Here is a 25,956-nt window from a genome sequence, read left to right as displayed (position 1 = left end):
TGGTTTATTGCTGATATCAAATCAAGGGTTTGTGAACATAGACACACAGCACACGCTGGGGGCGTGGTTGAGGGGGCAGAGGACTATTTCCTTGTTTGCATCGGGATCCAAGCCACCCTTGTTATTTAAGTCCTCTACTCTTCAACTAACAATTCCAAAAGTCAATTACAGTCAAACAGTGGGATATGGTTTCTGAGGTTCTGAGGCCTATCAACAATAGGCCTCTCCCCCATTGGGACCCACCCACTGCTGACAGTTACTCATGGTCTGCCCATGACAGCACCAACACAATCACCAACATTATCAATTATTTTTGCAGTAACAGTGGCAATGCTGCGGCAGCATAGCGCCTTAACATTAAATGGCATAAAAGTGCCAAAGGAATTCATGAATGAACCTGTAATTTTACTAAAGAGAATGTAAGAATAGCACATCAAACGTCAATAAGATGCAGAAGCATTTAGCACCGAGAGTCACAAATAAATACATGTATTTAAATGATTCGGTCCGAAATTGAACCAAAATATAATTTCAAATGTTGTGGTCGTGTTAGAGAATTTAGTCACGTAAGAAACAAATAAAATGATTTATTTTTAATTTCTTTTTTTATTCTCCCCTCTCACTCCTTCGTTGTGCATTAATGTTTTGCTTTGGGAGCCCAATTACCTTGTTGCACGCTATTTGATACAAAGGTGCCAAGCAGTGGAAAGTGCACAAGCCAATGTGAAAATAAAATATGAACCTTGATAATTCCTTAACAAAGTTTTGTAAACTCCCCTTGTTTTTTTGTTATGTTTAATAGGCATACAACACAGAAACACATATAACATCTTCCATAACAGTTATTTAGGTGGGAGCCCCTCGATTTACAAAACTTTTACTCAGGGGTAACATTTGTCTGTACATACTGGGGAGATCCCAAGGAGATCATCAGAGGCTGCTGGGATAACTAACTGCTGAACATGTTTTGGGGATTCCTGGCTCTAATGTCTGTTGTCTTTTTTCATTTTAGGGAGACATCCAGCAACTTTTGATTGTACCCGACGCGAGAGCAGCCGACGACTATTGTGAACATTACAGCCCAGACTGCGACACCGCCGTCCCAGATGCGCCCCAATCTCAAGACCCCAACCCGGACGAATATGTAAGTCAAAGGCTATCAAACCTTCCTGGTGCTGGACTATTGGCCAGTTGTAGAACTTTGCTAGTCAAACTGTCAAAGTGTAGTCACTGAAGCAAAATAAGATTTGAACAGAGTCTGCTGTGGCCCACCATAAAATAAGGTTGAACAATGATTATCAATGTCTACCCAGCTGTAAATAAAATCTCTTCTAAACCAAACGGGACAGGGATTTAGGAGTCTACATCATCAAGGCTCGATCATGGTCTGTGGATGTATGATGTAACAACGCGATCATTTAGATCGTGGTACATTACATCGCTGTTTTTACAACGCAAGTAGTTACAACGACTTGCACTGTACGGCACTGGATTTGGGAATAGTATGATTTACTATTCCAACTCCAGCCTATGTACAGTAGGGAAGGTGTTGGAAAAGTAAATCACACTATTCCTTAGTCTAGAGCGCTGTCCAGCGCTAGTCGTGGTAACGACTTGCGATGTAAAAGCAGCAATCTAAATGTACTGCGGTGTTTTGACCGCGTTGTTAAGGTCGTTTCCCATGGTCTGTAGAAACCACAAAGCCTAGGGCATTGTTTACGGCAATCTTTGATCTCCTACACCCCTTTAACCACTTCACTGCGGCGGCTATTCCGCCGCAGTGCTAAGGGGGAGGGGGGGCCACGCGGCGCTCGCGTACTAGTGACGGAACCGCTCCGTCATGGCCCTCGGGTGAGCTGTGCTTATGACGGAACGGTTCCGTCACGGCCCCGCCCGCTCTTCAGAACGTCAGCGCAGGCGCGGAATTAGCGCCGCACAGGCGCGGTGAGCGGGCCGTGACGGAACCGTTCCGTCACCAGCACAGCCCACCCGAGGCTCGTGACGGAACGGTTCCGTCACGAGCACGCAAGGGGTTAATGTAGGACTGCGGGTATTCAGTGGTGTAACCAAACTTGAGGATGGCCCCCTGCAAAGTAAATCAGTCCACCACCAGCAAACCAGTCAGGAGCACCCAGGCCAGGGGCCTGCCACCTGTGGACTGTGTGGGAGGGGGCCCCTGGGGCTCACCCCTCACACACCACATGGGCTGCGGGAGCTAATGTTTCACCACAGCGGGTATTCTATAGTGAGATATTTCTAATTAACCTCCAAAGCCCAGGCCAGTGGTAAAGCAGACTCTTGGGTGCAAGGTCAGAAGTTCAAAACATATAGTGAAAGATCATTTGTTCAAAACTTAAGGCTTGAAAAACCTTTGGTTTGAAAGAATAATGTTTGAATAACATTGTAGTCTGGATAAAGTTCAAGCATATAAAAAGCATTTATATGATAACGTTTAAAAAGTTCAGTTTAATATAGTGCACAGCTTAAAGGGTGATTTAGGGTTAAGAATAGACAAGGGTTAGTGAAAGGATTCATTTTGTGGTGAGGGTTACTTTTAGGGTAAAAGGAATGGTTATGGTAAAATGATCATTAGGTCTACGGTTTGGATTAGAGTTTGGGGCTGGGACATGGTTTAGGTAGATGTTGACAGTAGAATGCAGTAGCGGATCGCACAGATAAGAGTGGTGGGTAGGCGGGGTGGGGAGTTATGAAAATCGACAGACGATGGGATAAGTAATATTAAATAAATAAATAATGCCACTTACTTTGCGCTCACGCATCGCTGCATTGCTATGTTGTGTTCTGATGGCTAAAAAGAGGACTTGGACTCTTCTGGTTATGGCACATTATCGGGGGGGGGGGATGAGGATTTAACAAAGCCCCTAAACAATGAAAAGGGTCAAAATGGAAAAAGTTTCTTTAGTTTGCTAGATATTTAAGTTTAGTTTGAAGGCTTAAGAACACTCCACTTTTCTTTGCCAGGCGTTTTGTCTGTGCCACCCTAGAGTGCTTTTCCAAAGTTTTTTAAAATCTTTTTTGACGATCTGGATGTTCTCCTTTGTTTACACTTGCTCCATATATTTATCTATTTTATTTTTTAGCATTTGGACATGACCAGTGGCCATGTTGGAAATGTATAGTAAAAAAAGCCAAAACGGGCAACAATGTGTCTTAATCCATGTTCCAGCACGTAAGCACACGGCAGCCATCTGTGGACGTTTTTCTTACCGTTCTAGGATAGTTGCGATGCAGTGGCAGCTATTTTGTTTTTTTTACTTTACTCTTCCAACAAGACCGACTTCCATGTCATAAAAATTTAATAAACATAAAGTGCACAAAAGTGGATTGAGTAACCCATAAACCTTGGCATGATGGAAGGTAGGCTTATGGATATAGAGAGAGTGGATTGATGCTCTCCCAATAAAATGAAAAAAAAAGAATGCAATAATGTCATTGTGCGTGTGAACTACTTTCTCAGTGTTCAGTTCCACAGAATGTCGTACACTGAAACCATCAATGATGGATATCTTTATCATCCAGTCCCTAAAACCTGCTGAATCACAGTAGCCAGTGGCTGAAAGAAGCTTTCCAGAAGTCTATTTCTGTATCAGTGTGTTTTGTGGTGTGTGTTGTGTGTTCATATTAGCTCCCACCAGAAAGCTAAAGATGTCTGTAGGTGAGCCCAAAACACAACCTCTTAGAGAACTTTTTTGCTTGACAGGCGCTGTTTAGGTGGCTTTCTCAAGACAAAATGGCCACCAAAGTGATTAATTTCAGCATCCCTGTTTTCATTGTCTGCTGCTTTCTTACTTTATGCTTCTGTTCATTAATTTGCAGTACTCAGAGCCCGTGGATGGAGAATCCGACCCCTACTACTACGAATATCCCTACTACGAGGACACTGATGAAGTGAAACCCGAAAAGGCCACCCCCAAACCAGTTGTTGTCGAATCAACGACCGAATACTTAGAGGTAACCGGCAATTCATATTCATATGACTTGTTTCTTAGTGAGGCGGACGGACCACCTGTGTGCGCACCTCGTCTTACATGCTATGCCCACACTCACTGATCCCTCGATTAGTTACTGCGTGGATCAGCAGTTCTAGATCACAAGGGCGTACTAAAGGTTAAGTATGCGGCACAGGAAGGAATTGTAGAGCCCTAACTCATGGGTTACAAGAATGGACCTACCCGATTCCTTGAGATGTGATCACATGATGAAGCCTCAACTGTTCACCCCTTTATTATTAGATATTAAGGGCCATATTATCAATTCCCATAGAAGCCCAGGTGTGATGTCCTTCACACCAGAACTGGGGCTTCTATGGGAATTCTCAAGGGCATGTTATCAAGCCCCTTATCGCCGTTTTAGCGGCAGTTTCCTGCCGCTAAATTGGCGATAATGTTATAGCCGTTCTTGATAATATGGCCCTAAATCTCATGTTTGTGCCATCTGTGGCTGTCCATATAAAACATGTTTCCAAAGTCGAAATGATGAATAAGCCTACGCAAAACGTGTAATTTCCTTTAAGGAAATTATGTGAAATGATAAAAATTATGTGAAATAAATTACGTATTATTACACCAAATAGCCTGGCACTTCGCATCTCAATGGGCATGAAGAGGCATTTTATGCTAAATATTAGGACACAATAATGTGTTACACGAACAACAGCCACTCGCTTGTAACTGAGTGAAATCTTAGTCACGCGCAGTAGTTTAATGGCGTAATTGTGCACACTACGCATAACAATTGTAATGCGAAATGCGGGAATGTCGCGAGACAGGAGCATGATCTTCCTGCACCCCCATCATCTACTGGTCTTTGTAGCTGGGCACTGCCAGGAGGAGAGCGTCGCCTAGGAGAACATGAAAAAGCTTTTTGGCTGTAGTCAACTGATTTGCTTCTTTTGCATGAGTTATAATGTAATTTCCACGTTTTGTCACCTGAGCTATCGAACAAGGAGCTAGCCGAATTCAGTCATCCCGAGGGTATCCTAGGCGAGGGCGAGCCCAATGCAATGACCCAGAGGGTTTCAAGCAGACTTAGTGGACCATCGAACATGGGCATTTTTTAAACCAGTGCCAGTGCGGGCAGAGAGATTATTTGCTCTTTCCTCCTGCTCAGTTAGGAGCTTTTCCCGCCTCTTCCAGCCTCATTATTGTTCCTCCACTATCCAGTCTTTGAACAGAGATAAATTGAGAGGTGGATTTCATTTTTATCCTATTAATGTAATTTATTGTACATTGTTGTAAATCACGCCACAGAGGCAGTGGGGCAATTCACGTACAGCAGCAAGAAATGCATTGAAAGTGACGTAGGAGTGAAAACAGCATTGTGATAATCAGAAGGGTAGAGGAGATACAGGCAAGATGAGTGGGTGGAGGGGACGTTCCAAACGGTACTAATATTGCCCCAAGCAAACGTTTGTGTCCTCCTCCGTGCCGCCTATGTAACACCCTCCGCATATGGACGTCGCCCAAATTCTTTATCATCAGCCTGACCATGTATGTGTATGAAGTAAGGGTACCAGCAAGGGTTTTATTTTTAAATTCAACGTTACAGCGTCAAAAGGTCTATATCTATATTCTTGGGTGTCACAACAACTACGACAGCTACTGATAATTTCAGTTTAAGAGTTCTAGTGATATAGTCCTTTTGACGCTGTAACGTTGAATTTAAAAATAAAACCCTTGCTGGTACCCTTACTTCATACATATTGTTTGCCCGAGCCCGCAAGGGTATATTGGGTTACCCACCCCTCCTTAGCAAAATTGTAGCACAGATAATCTCTGCTGTGGGCCACTTTTTAAGTGGTTGAACAGGTAATTACCTGTGACCATGGATGTGCCATTTTCTCTAGCCAGGGATGATGTGGCCATTCTCTAAGAACATTGACTTATGCTACTGATGTCCTGAGATTTTCACCAAAATATTCACTAACTAAACAAACAAAGTACCACTCTAGATGGATCCTGGTTCAAGTAAATAACAATCCCTTCAGTGCCTTGTATAAAGGCATTCTTGGCAAGGCACTATCAGGAATGAAAGTGGCCCACAACTCAAGGGTTAGGCATGTGTTGGGATGAAAGACTCTAGATCCTTCCTCCCTGGATAGATGGCCCTTCCTCCAGACTGCTGTGGGTACAGCATCAAACTAAACACCTAAGTGGCTCTGCCCATGTTCACCTGTAGGACAATGTGGCACTCTCTACTATATTAGTGTGTTGATTGACCACTGTTGCTCACAAAAGTTAAAATGCACTTAAAAGGAGTTAGTATTTTTCCTGTATAAGCGTAAAAACAGTAAAGACCTGTGTGTTTCAATTGTGATCTCAGGAGCAGACACCAGTGCTCATGAACCCTTATTATTAAAATGTGCTAATCAATCAAGCATACTCTACTCCCACCCCATGCCCCGGCACTCACAGTGACAGTGCAGTGGTAATGCAGCATCATTCATAGAGGGACCAGCCTCCTGGGAGAGACTTCCATTGACCCTGTGGTGGTACCTAGGTCATGATACCCTTTCGCCGCTCTCCCCCGCTCTTTTGCATAATGTCCATTAGGATTTAGGATGCTGCGGCATTTGTGGTAAACATCAAACCTGAACTTAAAACAAATAAGGTCCCTTCAGGACACAGTGAAAGATGGCATAACAAGTAGTGCATTTTAATCAGAAAGGGTCTGGTGTGATTTTATCCTGGGAGCTGAGCTGTTGTGACCTTTGAGTGTTCAAGCTGATTACCAAGTGCAATCCCAGCGCTGGTACTTTCAAAAGGACGTTTGGTAGGGCAGAGTATTTCAGAAGCCTACTAAATGCCAACATTTGGGATAACAGTGGACCCTTTGTTGCAACAGAATAGCATCTTTGTTTCAGTACCACAAAGTCTCTTTCTATCACAATATCATTTCTACACTTGCTCAGAATGTGTTCCAGTTTCCTTGCTGCTTTCGGGGGAAATGTTCATTTAACTACACAGTCGAATTATAGATGGACGATGAATTCTAGCACAAGTTCACCATTACAGGAATCTATTGAGTTACATCACAATACTAGCTTGAAGAATTGCAACATCAGCAGGAATGCTCACCAGAGAACCTTGGCAACAAAAACCACATTCCTTTCGCTTTTATCAAGCTGCCATCAGAAGCATGCAAGTGATGACAGGCACCGTTTGCATGTTTATGTTTTTCCAGATCTCAGATCAAGAGCAGTCATGTGCAGCTTGCATCAGTGTACAGCCATGTTTTTAAGCACGTGTTTACTCATAAGGTGACCTGGCGCGAATTAATTTTTATATGTAGTTTATTTGAACAACTACGTTCTTCATAATGTCATATGTAGTTGAATTTTTAGAGCTTTCCGCACCTAAGCTGCTGCAAATGAAAAGGAACAATATCCCTGTCTCATGTTCATGATTAGATGTTCATGATGATGGAGACGTGGACATGGCAGTTTCCGAGATAGAGCGCAGGACTGAATCAAATTATTCACAAATTTGAGACAAAGGCCATAGATGGCTTTATAGTAAATAATGAAACCTTACATTTAATTATTTTCCCAATTGCTAGCATGCGCCGGTGCTTAATTTGAGCCGGTGGTTGCTGGTGGGAACCACCTGCACTCATTTTTGGGGGACCAGTGCTTGTTTGTCCTCATCTGATATTTCCCAAGAAGAGAGCATTGAAAATGCAATAGGTCTCGCCTTTGATTAAGTTAAAGCCATTTGCGTTGCTAATGGTATTGTATAGCAAAGCAAATGGCTTTAACTTAATAAAAGACAAGACCTATTGCATTTTCAAAGCTTGTTTTAATTCTGTCCCTTCAGCTGACCCGTTAGTCCTGTTGACGATGCACTTCCTTATTGTAATTCCAGAGCCCTCTCTTGCCATCATTGCAGCATACAATGGAGGGGCCACTGAAATATGCTGTCTTATGCTGTGCAATCTTTGGCATGAACATATTTGCTTCAACTAAAAGTTAAGCGCACTCCGCCTATGGGTCATGCAGCTGCGCCCTGTATTCATGATGCAACTGATGTACTAACATATCCCACTGAAAATACATGTTCGGGAGAGGCTGCAAATCCTCCTGCTTCATTAATATTCATGAACCAGGAGGCATTTTTCAAACCCTTACACCTGGCTGCCTGCATATGTACGGAAACCTGGGAGAGGCAGCTGCCCTCCACCCCATTTCTTGTAAAACAAGCAGTAGAAGGCCATGTTCAAGTAAAGCAGTCAATAACGGTGTACATGCTACATGCTTGGTTACATTAGATGCACTCTCACTCAGAGTGTCTAAAGCCTAGTAATCAAGTGAGTTCTGTTTTTGGTTAGTGAAAGGGTGAGGAAATATAAAAGAAAGCGCTTATAACTGCTGTGCACGACGCTGCCACTGCATAACACCAAAATGTCAAGAGTGCGCCCGACTATATCCCAAATGTTTGTAATGAAATTGCTCGTAAAAAAAGACAGATAAAACAAAAGTGCCGCTTACTGTTCAGTCACTTCAATGGTGTTTACCAATCGGTCAACAAATCTGTAATGAAAACACAGGTTGTTCTACTATACCAGTCACAGATAATGACAAACCCATAACTCACTGTTTTACAAGAAGCCTCTCCACTAACCTGATGTTGCTACTATGAAATACAAAATGCTGCTCACTAAGTAGTTCAACCCGATGCTCTGTCTCCTTGTACAGGCAAATCTGCAAGATTACAATAAGGCGTTTAAAAACCAATAGTTGAACCTTACAATGCACTGAATCAATCTTGCGGAGGTATACTCACCTTTACAAACAAGTGAAACCGGTATGACAATCAACTCCCGTAATCTTCTTCTCCATGCTTGAGGCTGATAACGCGACGCACGCGTAAAGAACTCTATGTACCGATATTTGTTTACCAACCCACTGCATTCAATGACGGACTGCAATACTTTAAGCTCCTCCATCAGCCCCATTACTGAATAGCAAAAAAAACCCACCAAATTATGCGTATGTCATACCAAGAATGAGAACCGGAACAGTTACACAAAAGCGAGAAACAATCGGATTCAAGTCAATGTAAATCCATGTATTCTAAGGCAGTTTTCTGACCATAAACTGGAAATAGAGGACTCATATCGCCGTATTATAGAGAATAGCAGTGATGTTAGTATAAAGATACCAAAGAAATAAGATGAGAAGAAAACTTGCATGATAGAAATATTTTTATTGAAACAATCCAACACACATTCAAACATGGCCTCCTGATTTGTGTACAACACAATGCAGTTTCACGAATAGTTGTACTTTGCGTCCTTCTTCCATGTTTACATGATAAATGATTTGAAGTCAAAGTTCCACCTTCCGTTGGAACTGCAAAAAATTATGAAGCTTAGTTGTAGGGCTTCCGCTAGTTTCTAAATCATAAATACAGTCTTTTCTACCTTCGTTGTTATTTACCTCCTCTACTTGCCTCTCCTCTCTGACGCCGTGTTTCCTTGTATGGTGTTTCTATAGAGACAGAAAGGGACATTCTATACAGACCTTGTGCAAGCTCAGTTTTCTCTTTTTGCCGTCCCACTTGGACGGGCTTGGCCTGACTTACGTGTGTGGTAAAAGGTTTATTATCTTCTTTATGGGGCCATCTGTTTTGCCCCATAAAGAAGATAAGAAACCTTTTACCACACATGTAAGTCAAGGAAGCCAGTCCAAGTGGGACGGCTTCAAAACAGAAAAGAGTACATCACTAATACCTCTTTTCTAATGGCTGGCCACTGTTTAGCATGAACGGTGCCGCTAGCCAATGGAAAAGAGGGGCTGATGTATATAATGTATATAAACGACTCCAATATGTAATTACAAGGAAAGTGATTCCATCTTAATAGGGACTGACGTAACATTTTGACACGAAGATGAAGTTTTTTGTTTATGGCATAATGAGTTGTACTGTGCAAATATTTTATGATTATGTACTACTGTTTATTTGTTCCATACCCCCTCTGAGTCCCAGAGGGTGGAAAATATCTAAAAATCTGTTAATAAAAAGAATTTAAAAAAAAAAAAAAGGAAAAGAGGGGCTGGGCTTAACTTCTCTAGTGTAAGGTAACTCTAAAACATAAAATCTCACCAGCGAGACTGCGCATGTGCGCAGCCTACGTTAGCCGAGACCTAAAAATACAAAGGAAAAAGAAGGAGAAAGGAAAAACGTCTCAAAAACAGAAAGCATGGAGCTGCAAGACTGAGATAAATTGCAGGGAATGCCTGGAAATTGATTTCAGAGGCATGAGGTGGATTGAAGAGTGTGTGTGTAGCCTTCGTAAGCATTGCACTGACATTTAGTTGGGCTGGCTGGTCTTCTGAGCAGAGCTTTGGGCAACAGTGCTCATTGTTTCACAAATTAAGAACTGCCCAGCATATTTGTTCAAAATACCCATAATTCGATATTCTACAAAGCAAGCTAACAGGCAGCATCCAAAGGCATTCTTTCAGTCATTAGAACACTTGTAACCCACACATTACTTCCACACAACTAAACATCCTTTATCCACGTCCCAGACAAGATGAGGGCAAGAGGCCCCGGTTCAGGGGAGTGGATGTGCCATTACTTGGGTGAAGAGTAAGCAGGCTCTCTACACTTGAACTGGAAAAATGTCATGCTCATAGATGCGATTCAAGCTGCCACCAACACCACTAATTACTACACAGCCAGGGTTGATGGTGATGGAGCACAATGTATTCCCTCAGCCATCAAGGCACAGCTTTATTATTGACAAAACCAAAACAAGCATTGTCAAAGCCAATAGGTCTTGCCTGTGTGATAGCTATTGACTTTGCCAATGTCTTTTAACAATGGTGGTCAGCAGCATGGCTAAAAGTTAGCAGCATGACATAGAGGAGAGTGGCATTGTGGATAGTAGCGTGGAGTTGAGTGAAGTGGCGTAGCATGGAGTGGAGTTGTTTAGTGTTAGGGTTGGCTCCTCCGTAATGGCTTAGGAGTGTCATCTCACTGGATAGAGTCAGTCAGAGGAAAATAAAATGATAATAAAACAATATTATCATTTTATTTTCTGCTGACTGACTGAGCCAGCGAGTGTTGGCCAGGGTGGGGCAGTAGGAGGAGTGATGGGCACTGTAAAGTGTGCTTGTTAGTTTGGGCAGCCAGACATGCACACTTAGGTTCCTCCAACCCAGCTGTGTTGACATCCAGTTTGTAGAAAAGCTGCTGGCTCCCTGTGCCTGAGTGAGCGGCAGCAGGAGGACAGATACATTTAAAAAATATATATCATTCCCCTAAGGAGTAGTCTAGAGGGCTGTAGAGTGGCACTGTGTGGAGTGGCATAGAGTACAATGGCACAGAGTGGAGTGCCATAGGCTGGAGTGGTGTAGAGTGGTGCATAGACTGGTGTAGAGTAGAGTGGCATACTGTAGAGTGGTATAGAGTTAGAGTTGTGTAAAGTAGACTAGTATAGAGTGGAGTAGTGTAGAATGGAGTGAAATGTCTTTGAGTGGCATAGAGTGGTGTGGAGTGGTATAGGCTGGTGTGGAGTGGCATAGAGGATAGTGGAGTAGTGCCGAAAAGTGTGGAGTGGTGTAGAGTGGTGTAGAGTGGTGTAGAGTGGTGTAGAGTGCAGTAGAGTGGCAGTGAGTGGGATGCAGAGTGGAATGGAGTGGCATAGAATAAAGTGGTGTGGAGTTGCGTGGAGTGGCATAGAGTAGAGTGGCATAGACTGGCAGTATGCGGAGTGGTGTAGAGTGGAGTGGCATATAGTTGCATAGAGTGCAATGGCATAGAGTGGCGTACAGTGGAGTGGTGTGGGATAGTGCAGAGTGACGGAAAGTGGAGTGGTGTAGAGGGCATAGAGTGGAGTGGCATAGAGTAGAGCGGTGTAGAATCGTACAGTTAGGGGTGTAAGTTACTAAAGCATTGATAGAGACAGCAGTTAGGGTGAAAGCAACATAACTAAAAAGCCACATGCCTGTGTTAAAAGTAGGAAAACACATTGTGCATCCAGGAATAAAGGGAAACGCTTGTAAATAAATATTGCATTTCAAAGAGATAATGAAAAGCAAGGACGAATAAGAACGCATATACATTGTCTTTGCTCATGGGAGGAGCTAACACACGAAAGAAAGGGATGCCTACAGGAGATAATCAATCAAACGACTATAATTGAGAGTGACAACAAAAGCAACTAATTATATTCTGTGGGTGGGTTTTAACCAGACCGAATAGAAAACAATACATCTTGCAGCACAGCGCATGCTCTGTGTAGGCGAGACCTAACAACAAAGAACACCTCCACGCATCACTGTCAATCTCTCAATTATGTGTCAGTATGCCAGATGTTACACCAAGCCATGCCAGGGACATTGATCCTAACAGCCATAAAACCAGGAGACTAACACCAGGAATGCAGGGAGTGGGCCAGATATCATTATGGCTTTGGGAAGGGATATGGTGGGGACCATGGGGCTAGCATTGTTATGGTGAAAATGATTTGAGTCGCATAGGGGTGGCCGGACCACTCAAAGCTCAAGCCAGCCTCAAGCCTGAGGCGAGGCTCTGGCTCAGCTCGAAGCCCTCTTGGACCCTCGACCCTAAAGTGAGCTGAGGTTTTGAGTGGATTCTGACTGCCACCTACGCTATACCCACATATGGCAATAATTATAGGCAAAGTAGTAACCTTTGATGTGAGGAGGAACTAGAAAACCGCGAATCAGTTCCGGCTTCCCTCCTTTATAACTTGTGTGATCCTTGACAAAATACAGAGCCTCCTTTTTAACTATAACATATGAGAACACTTTCCAATATGTGAGTTCAGGATCTGCGCTGTTCGAAAACGTATTCACAGATGATTGCGTTGTCTTATCTAAGAATCTCGACCGCATATTATGGTGTTCACAGGTGATTTGCCCCTGGTTCACTAGTGACATTCATGTCAGGGCGGGAAGACGGGCAGTAATGGTTTCCATTTAAAGAAATCCTTCTCAATGCAGGTATCTAGTCAGATGTACTAAGATTAAACGCTTCTACATAATAAAGAAAACCACTTTTGTTTTAATTTTGAAGCAACTTCATGGTATTTTTACACAAATTTTGGTGCATGATTTACATTGCAAATATTTTCAGTGCTCCACTCATGCACGAGCTGGTAGCGCCAAGCCAGTCACTTGGCTTGGCTGTGGTTGGGCTCTGGCGGCACTCCCTGTTAATTTGTTGGATTACCTACCTCTAGAGCCACATCTCAATGGACATGACTAAGACAGTGTAATCTTCAGGTTGCTATGGTCCTGTAATTTAATATCAGAATTATTACTTCTAGAGCACACCACTAAAGATGTAAGAGGAACCCATTTAGAAACAAGGACCCCTAAGTCCAACAGTGTCAGAACTGGATATCTGGCATTCGAAAATATCACCACCAAATATATATATTTCAAGGTTTTTAACCTTCCTGTAGTATCCACGAATGGAAGGGCCAAGTGCAGTCTTCTAGTGCTAGAAAGTACGTTTATAGTATGTCATTTAGACTAACAAAAATGTAATTCCTGAATGACAAGAGGAAAATACAACAGTAAAATGATAGTCAAAAGTAGTACTCCTAGAGCAAGTGACAACCCTACGTTAGGAAGAAAACTACATGTGTTTTAAAGGCAAACTATATTCATACATTATATTGACAGAATACTTAAGAAATCAATTAGTGTTGCTGTAAACAGAAGCGAATTATGACTGCAAATGATGGTAACTTTTCATATATTTATCATAATATATCAAAGATTAGAGAACAATTGTGATGTACATAATGGAATGAAACATAACTAGAAATGTGTTCATATATGTATGCCTTCAGTCATTTAGTCAGTGTAATCATATCATAGATAAAAACTGTGCTGGCGTGCATTTAAGCAGTTTAAATGTATATTGGTAATGTGTTTTGCATAATTTTGAACCAGCTTTAGAACTACTTATATGGTGGAAGCGCATCAGCGAAAGGAATTTTGAAATGTGATACTCGTCAGTACAAAATAAGGGTCTTATTTAGAGTTCAGCGGATGGGATACTCCGTCACGGACTTGACGACTAATCCGTCTGCCGTAGTTCTAGTGCCATTGGATATAACACACTTGTAATACAGAGGATGGAATATCTGTCACATTTGTGATGGAGTGACCTGTCCACCAAACTCTAAATCAGATCCAAAGTCTGCAATTGAATATTTTATATTTGAACCACAAGAGATCTGATTGGTTGTGCAGTGTAAATGGATAGTCGAACACATCCACTGGGCCCAACTGCTTGCGTCCACTAACTGCTTATCTCTTGTTTTGTCAGGAGGAGACCACCCCTCCACCAACGGAGGCCTCTGTCCTAGGAGCTGCTGAAACTGCCCAAGTGGAAACAGTGGAGGCCAACCCTGTCGTGGAGGACCCTCTGATAGACGAGTACAACTATGGGACCATCCCAGAAGAAGAATATTACACCCCTCAACCCTACGAAGACCTTAATTACGACGGGATTGAGGAGACTGAAACTGTTGTTGAAGAAACAGGAGGGGCTGTGGAAGGTGGCGGAGCAGCAGTAGGGGGAACAGGAGGCAATGTTGAAGTCGAAGTCTCTACTAGTTCGGTCATCACAGTCAAAGAATCGGATGTAAGTACCATATTTTGTTTCAACATATCTGCCTCTTTGCTGTTGGGGTTGGGTGGTGGTTTTGACTCTTGATCTTATCTTATCCTATATCATCTTATCTTATCCTACCTTATTTTATTTTATCTTATCTTTGTTATGTTATGTATTATAATAGATAAGCCTACTTGAGTGCATCGTTCGTCACCAAAATAGCCTCTTGTGACTATAAGGCTAAAGAAGCGTACACAAGATAAGACCCGTCAGCTTAAGCTGAGTGTAACAGTTGGGTTCTGAGACAAGTGTAAAAAACGTATTTGTGGTATAGATCCTGATCATAAGATACAAGTAGAGCACAGGTGTCAAGGGATGTAAATCAATTTTTAAACAGAAATGATTGCTTGTGGCAAAACAATGTCCTGATGAACAATCCAGAAATGTGAATTTAGCACCCCCCATCACAGGCAACAGGAAACATCCTTTACAACACAACTTTTACCACGCAGTGCTTTTACATCGCAACTTTTACAACCCAAACCATTACAACGCATTGCGCTGGGGGGCGCTCTAGGATAGGGAATAGATTTAATTTACTATCCAACACCTTCCCTACTATCCACGGGGACTGCAGTTGGAATAGTAAATTAAACTATTCACTATCCAGCACCCCAAAGCGCTATGTGTTGTAATGGTATGCGTTGTAAAAACTGCGATGTAAAAGCATGCGTGGTAAAAGCATGCGTTGTAATGTCATACATCCCAGGCAACTAATGGGATGAGTGTTAAAAAATATGATTCAGACATGTAAGTGGAGTGGGTGGCTGCTGCTGTTAACAGACATGTTGGGAACAATATTCTGTTGTATTGCCCATCTAAGGGGATCAGTAGGACTCTTACTGCTGCAGTGAATTGGGTCTTTTTTTAAGAAGCGAGAGTCCCTGGAAAAGGATTAATCTTTTCTACAAGAATCTTCTCTCAAATTTGTCCTGTAAAGGAGTCTCTGTCTTATCACTGGTCCCTACTAATAAAGTAGGAGACACAGTTAACCCACACAAACCTTAGACATGCCCGGTCACAGTTAACACTTGCCATTATGTTCTACCCTTGAGTGGCACACCAGCTCATGGTGCAGCATACTTGTATTTGATAAAAGGTGAATACCTGCTCCTACCAAATCCTATGCATTGAAATCACAGTGTAATCACTCACTATAAAGCTCAATGTGATTTGTGAACATGGAGGCTAAGAAAACTCTTGGCTGTTAGCAATATTAGCAGGCTCTGCCCCCTTTGCACATGCAATGAGGCTCAGTTATACACTAAGAAACAGTTACAGTCAGGGCAAAGTCCAGAAAAGGATAACACTTAAGATTTCCTAATGCTTCCACCTTAGAAGTGTCAGAGTTCCTGTGGTGTGTCCATTTCAGACTTACCTTGAGTTGCTTTATTTCTTGCTGACCTTTTAATTTTGTGACTCAATCTGTACTTTAATTGTTCCAGTCTGTTCCTCCATGTGATCCTTCCATAACTTATCTTTCTTGTTCATTATTTTTCATGTCTATTTGATCATGCACTGAGCCTTACATCTTCTGTCCCATGAACAGTGTTTTTGATAAATATCACTATTTGCTATTTTCCCAGCGAGTGGTGGTCGATGGGTCTGACACCGTCCACAAAGAAGTCGACGCTAATGGAGATTTCACCGAAGAAACCATTCAGGAGTATGAGACCATCAATTATGATGACTATTTCGATAAGCCTACCTCTACAACTGACATTGGCCTGGGTGGTCTCCCTGCTAACCAAGAGACTGAATATGAAGGGGTAAGTCAAAGGGAGGCATCAGGCCTTGATGACATTACCCTGCACAGAGGGTGTCCCCTATTCAGTCGCACGCATATTCACACTTGCTTATCCTTTGTCAATGACCACTTGTGATAGGAAAATAATTGTTCAAAGTCACAAAGAAACAGTTCTTTCTTAGCATGCTCCTTCCCATCTACAACTCTGCACTTTCAATGCCAATATCTCATCACCCCTGAAACACTTTAATATTGTACACTAGGTTTTAACCCCTTCGACGCTCATGACGAGCTGGGCTCGTCATGAGATAGCCTCCTGGCACGCTCATGACGAGCCCAGCTCGTCATGCAAAGTGCGCTTTCGCAAAATCCAGCGTACGGGGGGGAATCATGCCGCACGCATGCGGTTAAAGCTTCATAAAGAGGCCCCTTTATTTGTATAGTGCATTATCTACCAGGTGGGGTTCTACCTCCCGTTTTCAAGTTCCACGCCTAGAAATGGCGGTTAATGCGATAAAATCTTGTTCCTCCAAGGTACAAAACCTGGATTTCTTGGCATAATTTGTTGAGAGAAAAACCACCATGTGCAGGGACTTCACACACTCTGTAGTCCTGATTCGGGCACAAATTCTAGCTTTACCAGCCGGAGAAGAGTAAGGACCGAATTATCCTGTTTTACATAAAGCACTCAAATAACTTTCCTTTCTTTTTTTTTTGTTTAAGAAAACATTATTAGTTTTATATTTTAATTACATTCCCATTGGATATACTTGTTAATGCATACACCAGAAAGAGCTCCCATACCATATACAAAATACAAGTGTTCTTGAACACGTCCCTCCTTCTCGTAATCGCACAAGACCAACTATATGGTTCAGTTCATGTGTGTGTATGTATGTATGTAGTATGTATGTATGTGTGTGCATGTCTTGTGACATTTAGATACTGCAAACCTCGCTGAGGAGCAATAGAGATTTTACAATGGGGCTGGATACTTGAGTATTTATAATAAGCCAATTTAGTTGGGGAAGGCATGTTCCTGACGAGTCCCATTGTGTAGGGTGGTGGTGTTCTTAGGAAAGGTGTCTCTGCAGTTCTCTATTGGACTGAATTGTAGGTGGGCAAGAGCAATTCTAATGTTGATAGGGATGTTATTCCAGATTCTGAGAAGACTAAGGGAGAGGGCCTCTTTTTTGGTCTTTTCCTTCCTGCAAATTCTCAACCCTACTTGATAATACAGTCATCAAAAACAGGCATAATTTCTAGTATGCTGGCTAGTGACTTGTGAACCTTTAAACTTCATGCTCTGCTGGCAAAAAGTCTGTAAAGTGCATGATTAAATCATCTTGATCAGCTTCACTTGTGGTAACAGATTTTGGTAGATAAAAGGTTTTTGTGATAGAACTTTGTGAGGTAATTCTATGGACAAAAAATGAAGTTTTCTGCAAAGTTTACATCCTTGACACTTGCATTTAGCAGATATTCTTACCATGGACGTCATTTAGTGGTCGCCAGGGGTCACAGATGCGACCCGTGGCTTGCCCCTTGCAACCCCTGGCACTGCATTTGTGACCCCTGGCTTCAGAGGGAGGAAAATCAGTGCCAGTAACACAGAACCAGCTCATCCTTTTGGACATCGGTTGGGGCTCCAATCTCAATTTTTTTATTATCATTTTGTTTTATTACGCTAATAGGAAATAATATTATATTATGCATTATTAGTGTAATAAAAAATGGAATACAATTAGCTGTAATTTGATCCTCCCTGCCAGTAGAGGTAAGGAGAAAAGGCTATGCATTTATGTTGTGTGCATGCCTGCAGGCGAGAGTATGTTCATGTGAGAGAGAGTGCGTATGTGTGATTCTGTGTGTATGTGTAAGCATGTGGGTGGGTGACCTTAAACGTCAAATGGCGTGTAATGTCACTTCCGATACTTCCGGCCTGTTGTGAATTGATGTTCATCATTCTTACTGCTATTTTTTGTATTAAAAAGGTTGTATGTCAGTATATCATTGACAAAAATATAGTCTAGCAGGAATGTTGTACTCTAAATATTATTAAAAAAATATCGGCCCAATGGGGCTAGATTTTCTATCTTTAACACCAAAAGGGTGATATTTTTGTAATGATATTAAGAACACAATCTTTTTGTCAGGTGATATTTGGCCCACAGTATTCTGGTGCCATGCTTTGTATACATCTTGAAGTTCACAAAGATTTCAAAGTTTTAAACTAATCAGTCACAGAATTGTTGAGCAAAACTTTACCTTTTTGCACAACCCCTGGTAATGGCACATCAGTTTATGCAGACGCTTCTGATAGTTATTCCAAACTTTATTGTGAGACCCGTATGGGAGAAGATGCTGATCACCATTAATGATCACCAAACAATTGGTAACACATTGGGTGAATATTCCCACAAACATTTGCGAGGGCAGCTGGATCCTCAACCTTTAAGGGTTACTTTTTATTCGAGTTACTAGGGTCCCCACCAGGCAGATGAGTTTTGTCCCTCAAACTTTCGTTCCCTGAAGGCCCATTTAAGTACTAGTTAACGCTTGCACCAATTGGTAGTCAAATCTTCTCGTATGCCTAGAATTAGACGCAAACGCATTGGTGGGACCCGGTTCTCTTTTTTGGGTCCTAAGCTCCGGAACGCACTTCCTGCCTTCCTCAGACTTGAGGTCGATTATCTACGGTTCAGGAAACAACTCAAGACCTGGTTGTTCACCTTGGCCTATAATTAGCTGTTACCCTGCTTATCTGTTCCTCCATGAGACTCCCCAGCGCCAAGAAACCTGTTGGTGTACGTGCGCTATACAAATACCCATGTAACATAACATAACATGACAATGAGCCTGTCCAACTCAGCTGGCGGCCTCATTTCTGGGCTTTAGAGAAGGCACGGAAAGGGCCTTCACTGGTTTTATTCAAGCTCTTTGCAGGAAGTTGTGTTGGTGCTACACATGATTAGAGCGCCTATGCCCCTGCACGGCTCTGGTGGGTACCCTTTTGATTTGACTCAAAGCACAGATCACAAGCTTCTCACTTTTTCCTTAGCAATTCTGGTGTCTGGTTGTAGCATCTGATACAATATAATAATCCTTTCACCTCATTCTTTTAACCAGATGTGTCATTCTCTAGAATAGGCCGGGTGGGGAGGGGATTCAGCAGTGGTTGTCGGGGCAGACGACAGACAGTGGATCTTTTTACATTTCACGATAGCTGTCTACAGCCCATCATCGTCTTGAGAGCTGTCTATGTCTCTACTTCTCTATCGATTCCTCTCTGACACACGATATCTCTCCTTCCGATATCTGTCTCTCTAGCCTGTTCCAGCTCTCTCTAGCACTATGTGTCTCTATCTAATTTTGTCAGGCCCCTACTATGTCTTATGATCTTTTTTAAGGCCTCTCACTCACGTACTTCTTAGCTGACTCTATCTTCTCTCTCTCTATCTTTTCCTCTCACTCACTAGCCTCCAGGAGCTTTCTCAAGCTCTCTCTCCACCTTCGCCACTCACACAATTTCCATTTTGCTTCCCTGTCAAGCAATGACAGTCCCAGTCTCCAGTATTGTGTTAACATGCTTTCAATGGGACAGAATGTCTGGCACAATGACGTCATAACAAAGCGCCCTAACACAGTCCATACGAGAGCTCCAAGTGCATGACAAGGAGAAAGAATGGAAGCAGGGTTCCAGTGGCATCACAGCTTATCCATTAGAACAATGTGAACACCAACATAGCACAATACGCAGAAAGCCTCTATTCCATGCTCTGCCATGTCTTGTGCCCAGGTAGCCTGGCACACATTGTTCTGCCTGTATTCATGGGCAAGATAGAAATCTAAAGTTTTCATTCCAGAACTGATAGCTCTGGAGTTTCCTAAGTCAGCTAGGCACCAGGCATTGTCCCCTTGGCTTCCCTTTCCCGTGCAATCCTTGCATTGCACACTAAAGCCTGAAGTGCTGGCTGGACATGGGAAGTCAAGGGTGGAACCAAAGTTGGGCTCCAGATGGACGGCCAGCGTTAGATTAATCTGCTGTATCAGCGCGTAACAGCTGGGATAGGAATAAATATTTGTCTTTCTGCAGCTGCATGTTTGTTTCTGTCATGACTAAAGCACTTTCTAAGCATTGCCTGCACTCTCTTTAGGTAAATGGCCCAAGAGGAGAAAAGGGGCAGAAAGGCGAGCCAGCTATCATCGAGCCGGTAAGTGTCAGTGAGATGTATGATGTATGGGGGCAAACCTATGTCTGCTTCTAGGTGTTGGGGTTCCAATTTGGGTTTCTAGGGGCAGGGAGGCTTTAAAAAGCCAGATGAAGTTCTTATTGACATCTGGGGGAGATTGCTACTTTGCCAACAAGGGCGAGCTGAGGTGTAGTCTTGGTTGTATCATCCCAAAAAAACATAACAGGAACTGATTTTGTCGGATCCATTATTGAATTACTTGGATGCAAATTTGCCTGGTCAGACACAAACCTGTGATTGAAGGAGAGTGATGCTGAGCCGACCAAGCTCCAAAAACAGACAGAAAGGCTTGGATGACTCAGAAAGACAGATTATGTGTCTAACACTTCATCATAGTTCGGGGTTTAGGGCCATATGTATCAACAACCTGATTTGCGATTCTCAAATAGCAATTTTTTAGAAAGCGCTATTTGAGAATCGCAAATTGGGATGTATGTACAAAATCGCAATTTTTTAGCGATTTCTTAGTATTCCTTAATTGCGATTAGCAAATTGCGAATCACAATTAAGGAATACTTTCCCATTCATTTCTATGGGCCAGGAGGCCCATAGGAATGAATGGTAAGTTATTCTCAATTTGCGATTCGCAATTTTAGAATCGCAAATTGAGAATAATTTCAAGGGTGCAGGGGTGTCCACAGGACACCCTGTTGCACCCCTGAAATAAGCATGGGTGCACATGTGGCGCACATACATGCTTGTGCTTCACATTGCACTATGAAAAATGCGTAAAAGTGCATTTTTCAAGGAATTCGCAAATTACCACCAACTTGAAGTTGGTAGTAATTTGCGATTCCTTAGGGCCAATTTGCATTTTTTTATGCTTTTACATTGCATTTAAAGAATTGCAAAATTTGCGATTCCTAAAATGCAATCGCAAAATAAGGAATCGCAAATTTTGTGATTCCTTATTTTGCACGCAGATTTCTTTGATACATACCATTTAGCACTAATGCGTTCTCAAACGCCAAAATTCTGCGAATTTCGGCGTTTGCGACTGCATTAGCGCTGGATACATATGGCCCTTAGTTTGCTCTTCCGAACTTGCTGTAGTAGCGCATAGGAAATGTTTTAACAACTTTGAAGAGTATCTGTGGATTTAAGTTGCTATTTAAGTTGAGTGAAGGTACAATCTACCCCTCCTCCCCCCCCCTCCAACAAGGAGCGCTATATGGGAAATCTATGCAAAGGCACAGCTTTCCCATTTGGCTCCTTGGGCAGTGTCTTGGGCTAGCACCAGCCAGGGTGTGGCAGGTATTGTCAAGCTTTATAAACCTTGGTTGGCAAACACTGTGTCGGCCCAGCTCATCTTTGATGGACAGGTGTCAGCAGACTTGCTCTTTAAGCTACTGTAGAACATTGAGGAAGGATCTCGGGGGCTGAAGGTGCAGAACTGAGAAGTGCTCAGATGCAAATCCAGACTTACTTCTACAATAATCCTGCAAAAAAGCAGAACTGGATTGTAAAATATGGTATCTTAAGCCCTTAGTTTATCCACCAATCAGACGCCAAGGTGTATATTCACAAGGGGATAGCGCCACCGGAATGTCACTTTTAGCGACGTTCTGGTGGGGCTATGCCCTTCTCCATATTTACAAAGTGTCTCTAAGCCATTTTGAGTGGTTTAACGCTGCCCTGTCAATAAGGCCCCTTTATGAACATCACTTTTCGTGAAAGGAGTGCACAATGGGTGTTGCTGTGAGCGTTCCACCGCAACACCCATTGCTTTTTGACACTGCCCCAGATTTACAAGGATGTGTAAATCTGAGGCAGCACCAAAACGTAATGCCATGCAAGAGCAGGCATTAGAATGGTGCAATGAGGAGAAATACTGTTATTTCTCATCTTTTTTGCTTTTTCTAGGTATGCAGCATTCTGCAGCTCTGATAGAAAGAGCAAAACTTCATTAATAATTTTTTATGTGCAGGATGGTGTCCCTTCCTGCACATAAACAATCATTAAATAATGACAATTTTCTACTTCTATGTGTGCTGCACAATGCAGCACACGTAGAAGTAACAAATCACCATTATTGATTGTTAATGTGCAGGAAAGGACACCTTCTTGCACATAAACAATCATTCCGTGCAACGTAAGTACTCTTGCACTATGGTGCAAGGGGGCCTGCGTTGGCACTAGGCAGCTAACTTTAGCGCCAGTGCTTGGGAAGACACAGGGGTGTGCTGTATTGTTGGCAATACAGTGCATCCCTGCATTTTATAAATGTTGGAGCGCGGCAATGCAAAATTTGGGGCAGCTCTGCGCTCCAACATTTCCTTGTACATATGCCCCTAAATTGTTGCCATGACCAGATCGATGGTCTACCTCACCACATGCCTGGGGCTGACAATGCAAGTTTTCTTCTGTTGTTGCCAGATTTCTTTAATATCTGCTTGAATCGGTGAATAAATGCCAATTTGTGGTGATTTTGACAGTGTTTCTCCATGAAGTTGACACCTTTTGGCAGATCATCAATTCCTTGGATGTAAATTTTGCCTGGTCAGATGCACCCCTCAGATTGCGAGGTGCCTGATGCTGTCTGTAGAAGCACCCGTTTTTGGGCATATTACATACAGCGAGCCTCTTTGTATGCATGTGTGTTGTGTGCATGCTTTAGAGGGTGTTCTTGTTCGTGCATATGGGCTGAATTATTGACTGGTAGGCACATGCGTTTGTTAGAAGTAGAGACCAAGGGGCAGATTTACAAGCCCCTTGTGTCATTTTTGTGCCACAGTTGCGTCACTTTTTGTGACGCAGCAGCAGCGTAAAAAGTTTGGCCCATTTACAATGTGACGCATCTAGGGGGATGCGTCACGTTTTAAAGCCCTGCATCACATTATACCTGCGTCAGGTATCATGGGGCAGATTTACAACTTCTGGCACATCCCTGCAAATTAGCAGGGATGCGCCAAGAAAGATGCATCACGCAAAACTACCCGGACGCCACCATGGATGCGCTGCATTTACAATACGGCGAGCCGTGGCACATGGATAGGCAGATGCATGACGTATCTGCTGGCGTAAGGTTGGGCAGTGCAGGAGTTGTGTCGCGGGCGCGACACAACTCCTGCACTGTTCCAACCCTGCCTATCTCAAACATGCTGCCTTATGCCTGCTTCAAGCAGGCGCAAGGTTTTGACTCAGCGGTGTCGGAAAAGTGACTGAGTGAAACCTTGTAGATTTCACTGCGTCACTTTTCCGAGACTTTCCTCCGACGGAACGCTCACATTGTGTCTGAATGCCCACATGAAACCTGACGCAGGTTTCATGTGGCGCAGTGCTTTACAACGTGACGCATCTGGCTAGATGCGTCATGTTGTACATGAGTCGCAACGTGGCGCGTGGTTTATGCTGCCACTGCGTCACAAAAGTGACTCAACAGCGGCGTAAAAGTGTCGTAAGGGGCTTGTAAATCTGCCCCCTAGTATGCAGGGTAGGCGTTCCAACGCAAAAAAAGCCTCGTAGAAGTGACGCAGTGAAATCTACAAGAATTCACTGCGCCACCTCTAGAACGCCACTGCGTCAAATTCTTATGCCTGCATGAAGCAAGCGTAAGGAGTGACACTGCACAATGAGGATAGGCATTCCCCTGCATTGCTGGAGTTGCGTCGTGCTTGCGACACGACTCCAGCAATGCGTGACTTTGGCGTCAACAGATGCGCAGAATTTCTGACGCATCTGTCAATCATTGTGCCATGGTGTGCCGTATTGTAAATACGGTGCATCCATAGTGGCACAAGGGTGTCTCAAAGTGGCACAGGGAAATTGACGCATCTGTGAAGATGCATCACTTTCTTGTAAATCTGCCCCCAAATCTTCACGCAGGACCAGTTTTTATGAGCCGTTTCGGAGCTCTGGCTAATATTCCACGTGATTGCAAGTTACTTGGCAGCTGTGCACGCGCCTTTTAAAGGACAGCCTCTGGCGGTGTCAGTGCTCAAGCACTGCACGAGGCGCTGTTACACTCCCAAGCTCAGCAGCTGCTGTGAAGGGATTCTGGGTCTGGCTCCAGGAGAGCTCTGGGCTGCGGCTCTAGAACATTGCCACGGCTTGCCAGAATGTACGCCACGTTACACAGGACGCCTCCACCCAGCCTCGCGAGACGGAGCTCTTGGAGGGCAAAAGGAGTCGGGGAGAGAAAGAGGAAAGAGAGTGAAAATGAAGTGAAAGGAAGAAAGGGAGGGGACGGGGTTGATTTGAACATTTTGATAGGTCTGGGTTGGGCTACCCTCCCATTGCTGCTATCACCAGACCTGCTACTTCTCTACCTCACCTTTTAGGGGGTTGTCTTGTGGTGGGCCGCACCAAGGGAGGAACGCCAGACTGCTTAGGCTCTGCTGCCACCCTGTGGAATTTCTGGGGCACAGCAGTCTCCTAAGCTACTGTGTGGCCACCAATGACCATAGTATTAATTACTGTGGAAAGCCATAGAGGCCGGGCTGGAAAGTAGATCTGTCGGATACCCTTCAAGTGCTTTGCCTGTTTTCCAACCCAACCACTTCCGTTTCATTCATGAAACTGTCTTAGTAGGTTGCATGTGAATATGCGCAAATTTATCAAGTAAACGCACTAAATCTCAAAACCTTTCACTCTCTGCCTTACGCATTAGATCTAGAACCTGTGTCTCTACATCAGTAGTGGCACGTCATTATATATAATACAAATACTACAGGCTACCTCGAACATCAGAAAATCCCTGGCAAATACATATTGGCGGAGTGTGTTAGGCATCTCTGCCGGAAAGCAACAGAAACTCCTAAGTAGACAAAAAACAAAATGGCGGACAATTATTCAGCATCACGTGCCCTTCATACAGATGCCCCCTCAATGTTGACAGGCAACCCCTTCCAAGACATCCCTTATCGATATATATTGCTTATTTTAAGCCCTGACTATATAAGATTCCGGAGAGTAGCTCAAGACTTGTATGTTTCACTAAACCTTTTGGGGCAGATTTACAAGCCCCTGCAACACTTTTACACCCGCCGGTGTGTCACTTTTGTGACGCAGCAGTGTAGTAAACAATGGCCACATTGTGGCACATTTACAACGGGACGCATCTAGGGAAATGTGTCACATTGTAAAGCCCTGCGTCACATTATACCTGCATCATGGTGGGCGTTCCGATGCAAGAAAGGCTCGTAAAAGTGACGCCGTGAAATCTACAAGATTTCACTGCATCACTTCTATGATGCCACTGCGTCAAAACCTTACACCTGCTTAAAGCAGGTGTAAGGAGTGACGCAGCACAATAGGAAGAGGCATTCCTGAGCAC

At 43.3% G+C, this 25,956-nt stretch overlaps 1 protein-coding gene across 2 annotated transcripts in view; it reads left to right on the top strand.

Annotated features, from left to right (window-relative positions):
* The window catches only part of COL5A1 (collagen type V alpha 1 chain), a 523,191-nt gene that overhangs the window by 266,620 nt on the left and 230,615 nt on the right, over window positions 1-25,956 (top strand). For both annotated transcript variants that reach the window (XM_078641937.1, XM_078641938.1), the window contains exons 5-9: window positions 1,013-1,144; window positions 3,838-3,972; window positions 14,334-14,651; window positions 16,268-16,450; window positions 20,586-20,642. In XM_078641937.1, coding sequence (XP_078498063.1) covers window positions 1,013-1,144; window positions 3,838-3,972; window positions 14,334-14,651; window positions 16,268-16,450; window positions 20,586-20,642 — 825 coding nt within the window. The remainder of the gene's footprint in view (window positions 1-1,012; window positions 1,145-3,837; window positions 3,973-14,333; window positions 14,652-16,267; window positions 16,451-20,585; window positions 20,643-25,956) is intronic.

This window comes from Lissotriton helveticus, chromosome 5_1, assembly GCF_964261635.1.
Source record: "Lissotriton helveticus chromosome 5_1, aLisHel1.1, whole genome shotgun sequence".
NCBI lineage: Eukaryota > Metazoa > Chordata > Amphibia > Caudata > Salamandridae > Lissotriton > Lissotriton helveticus.
This window is presented reverse-complemented; position numbering and strand designations above follow the sequence as displayed.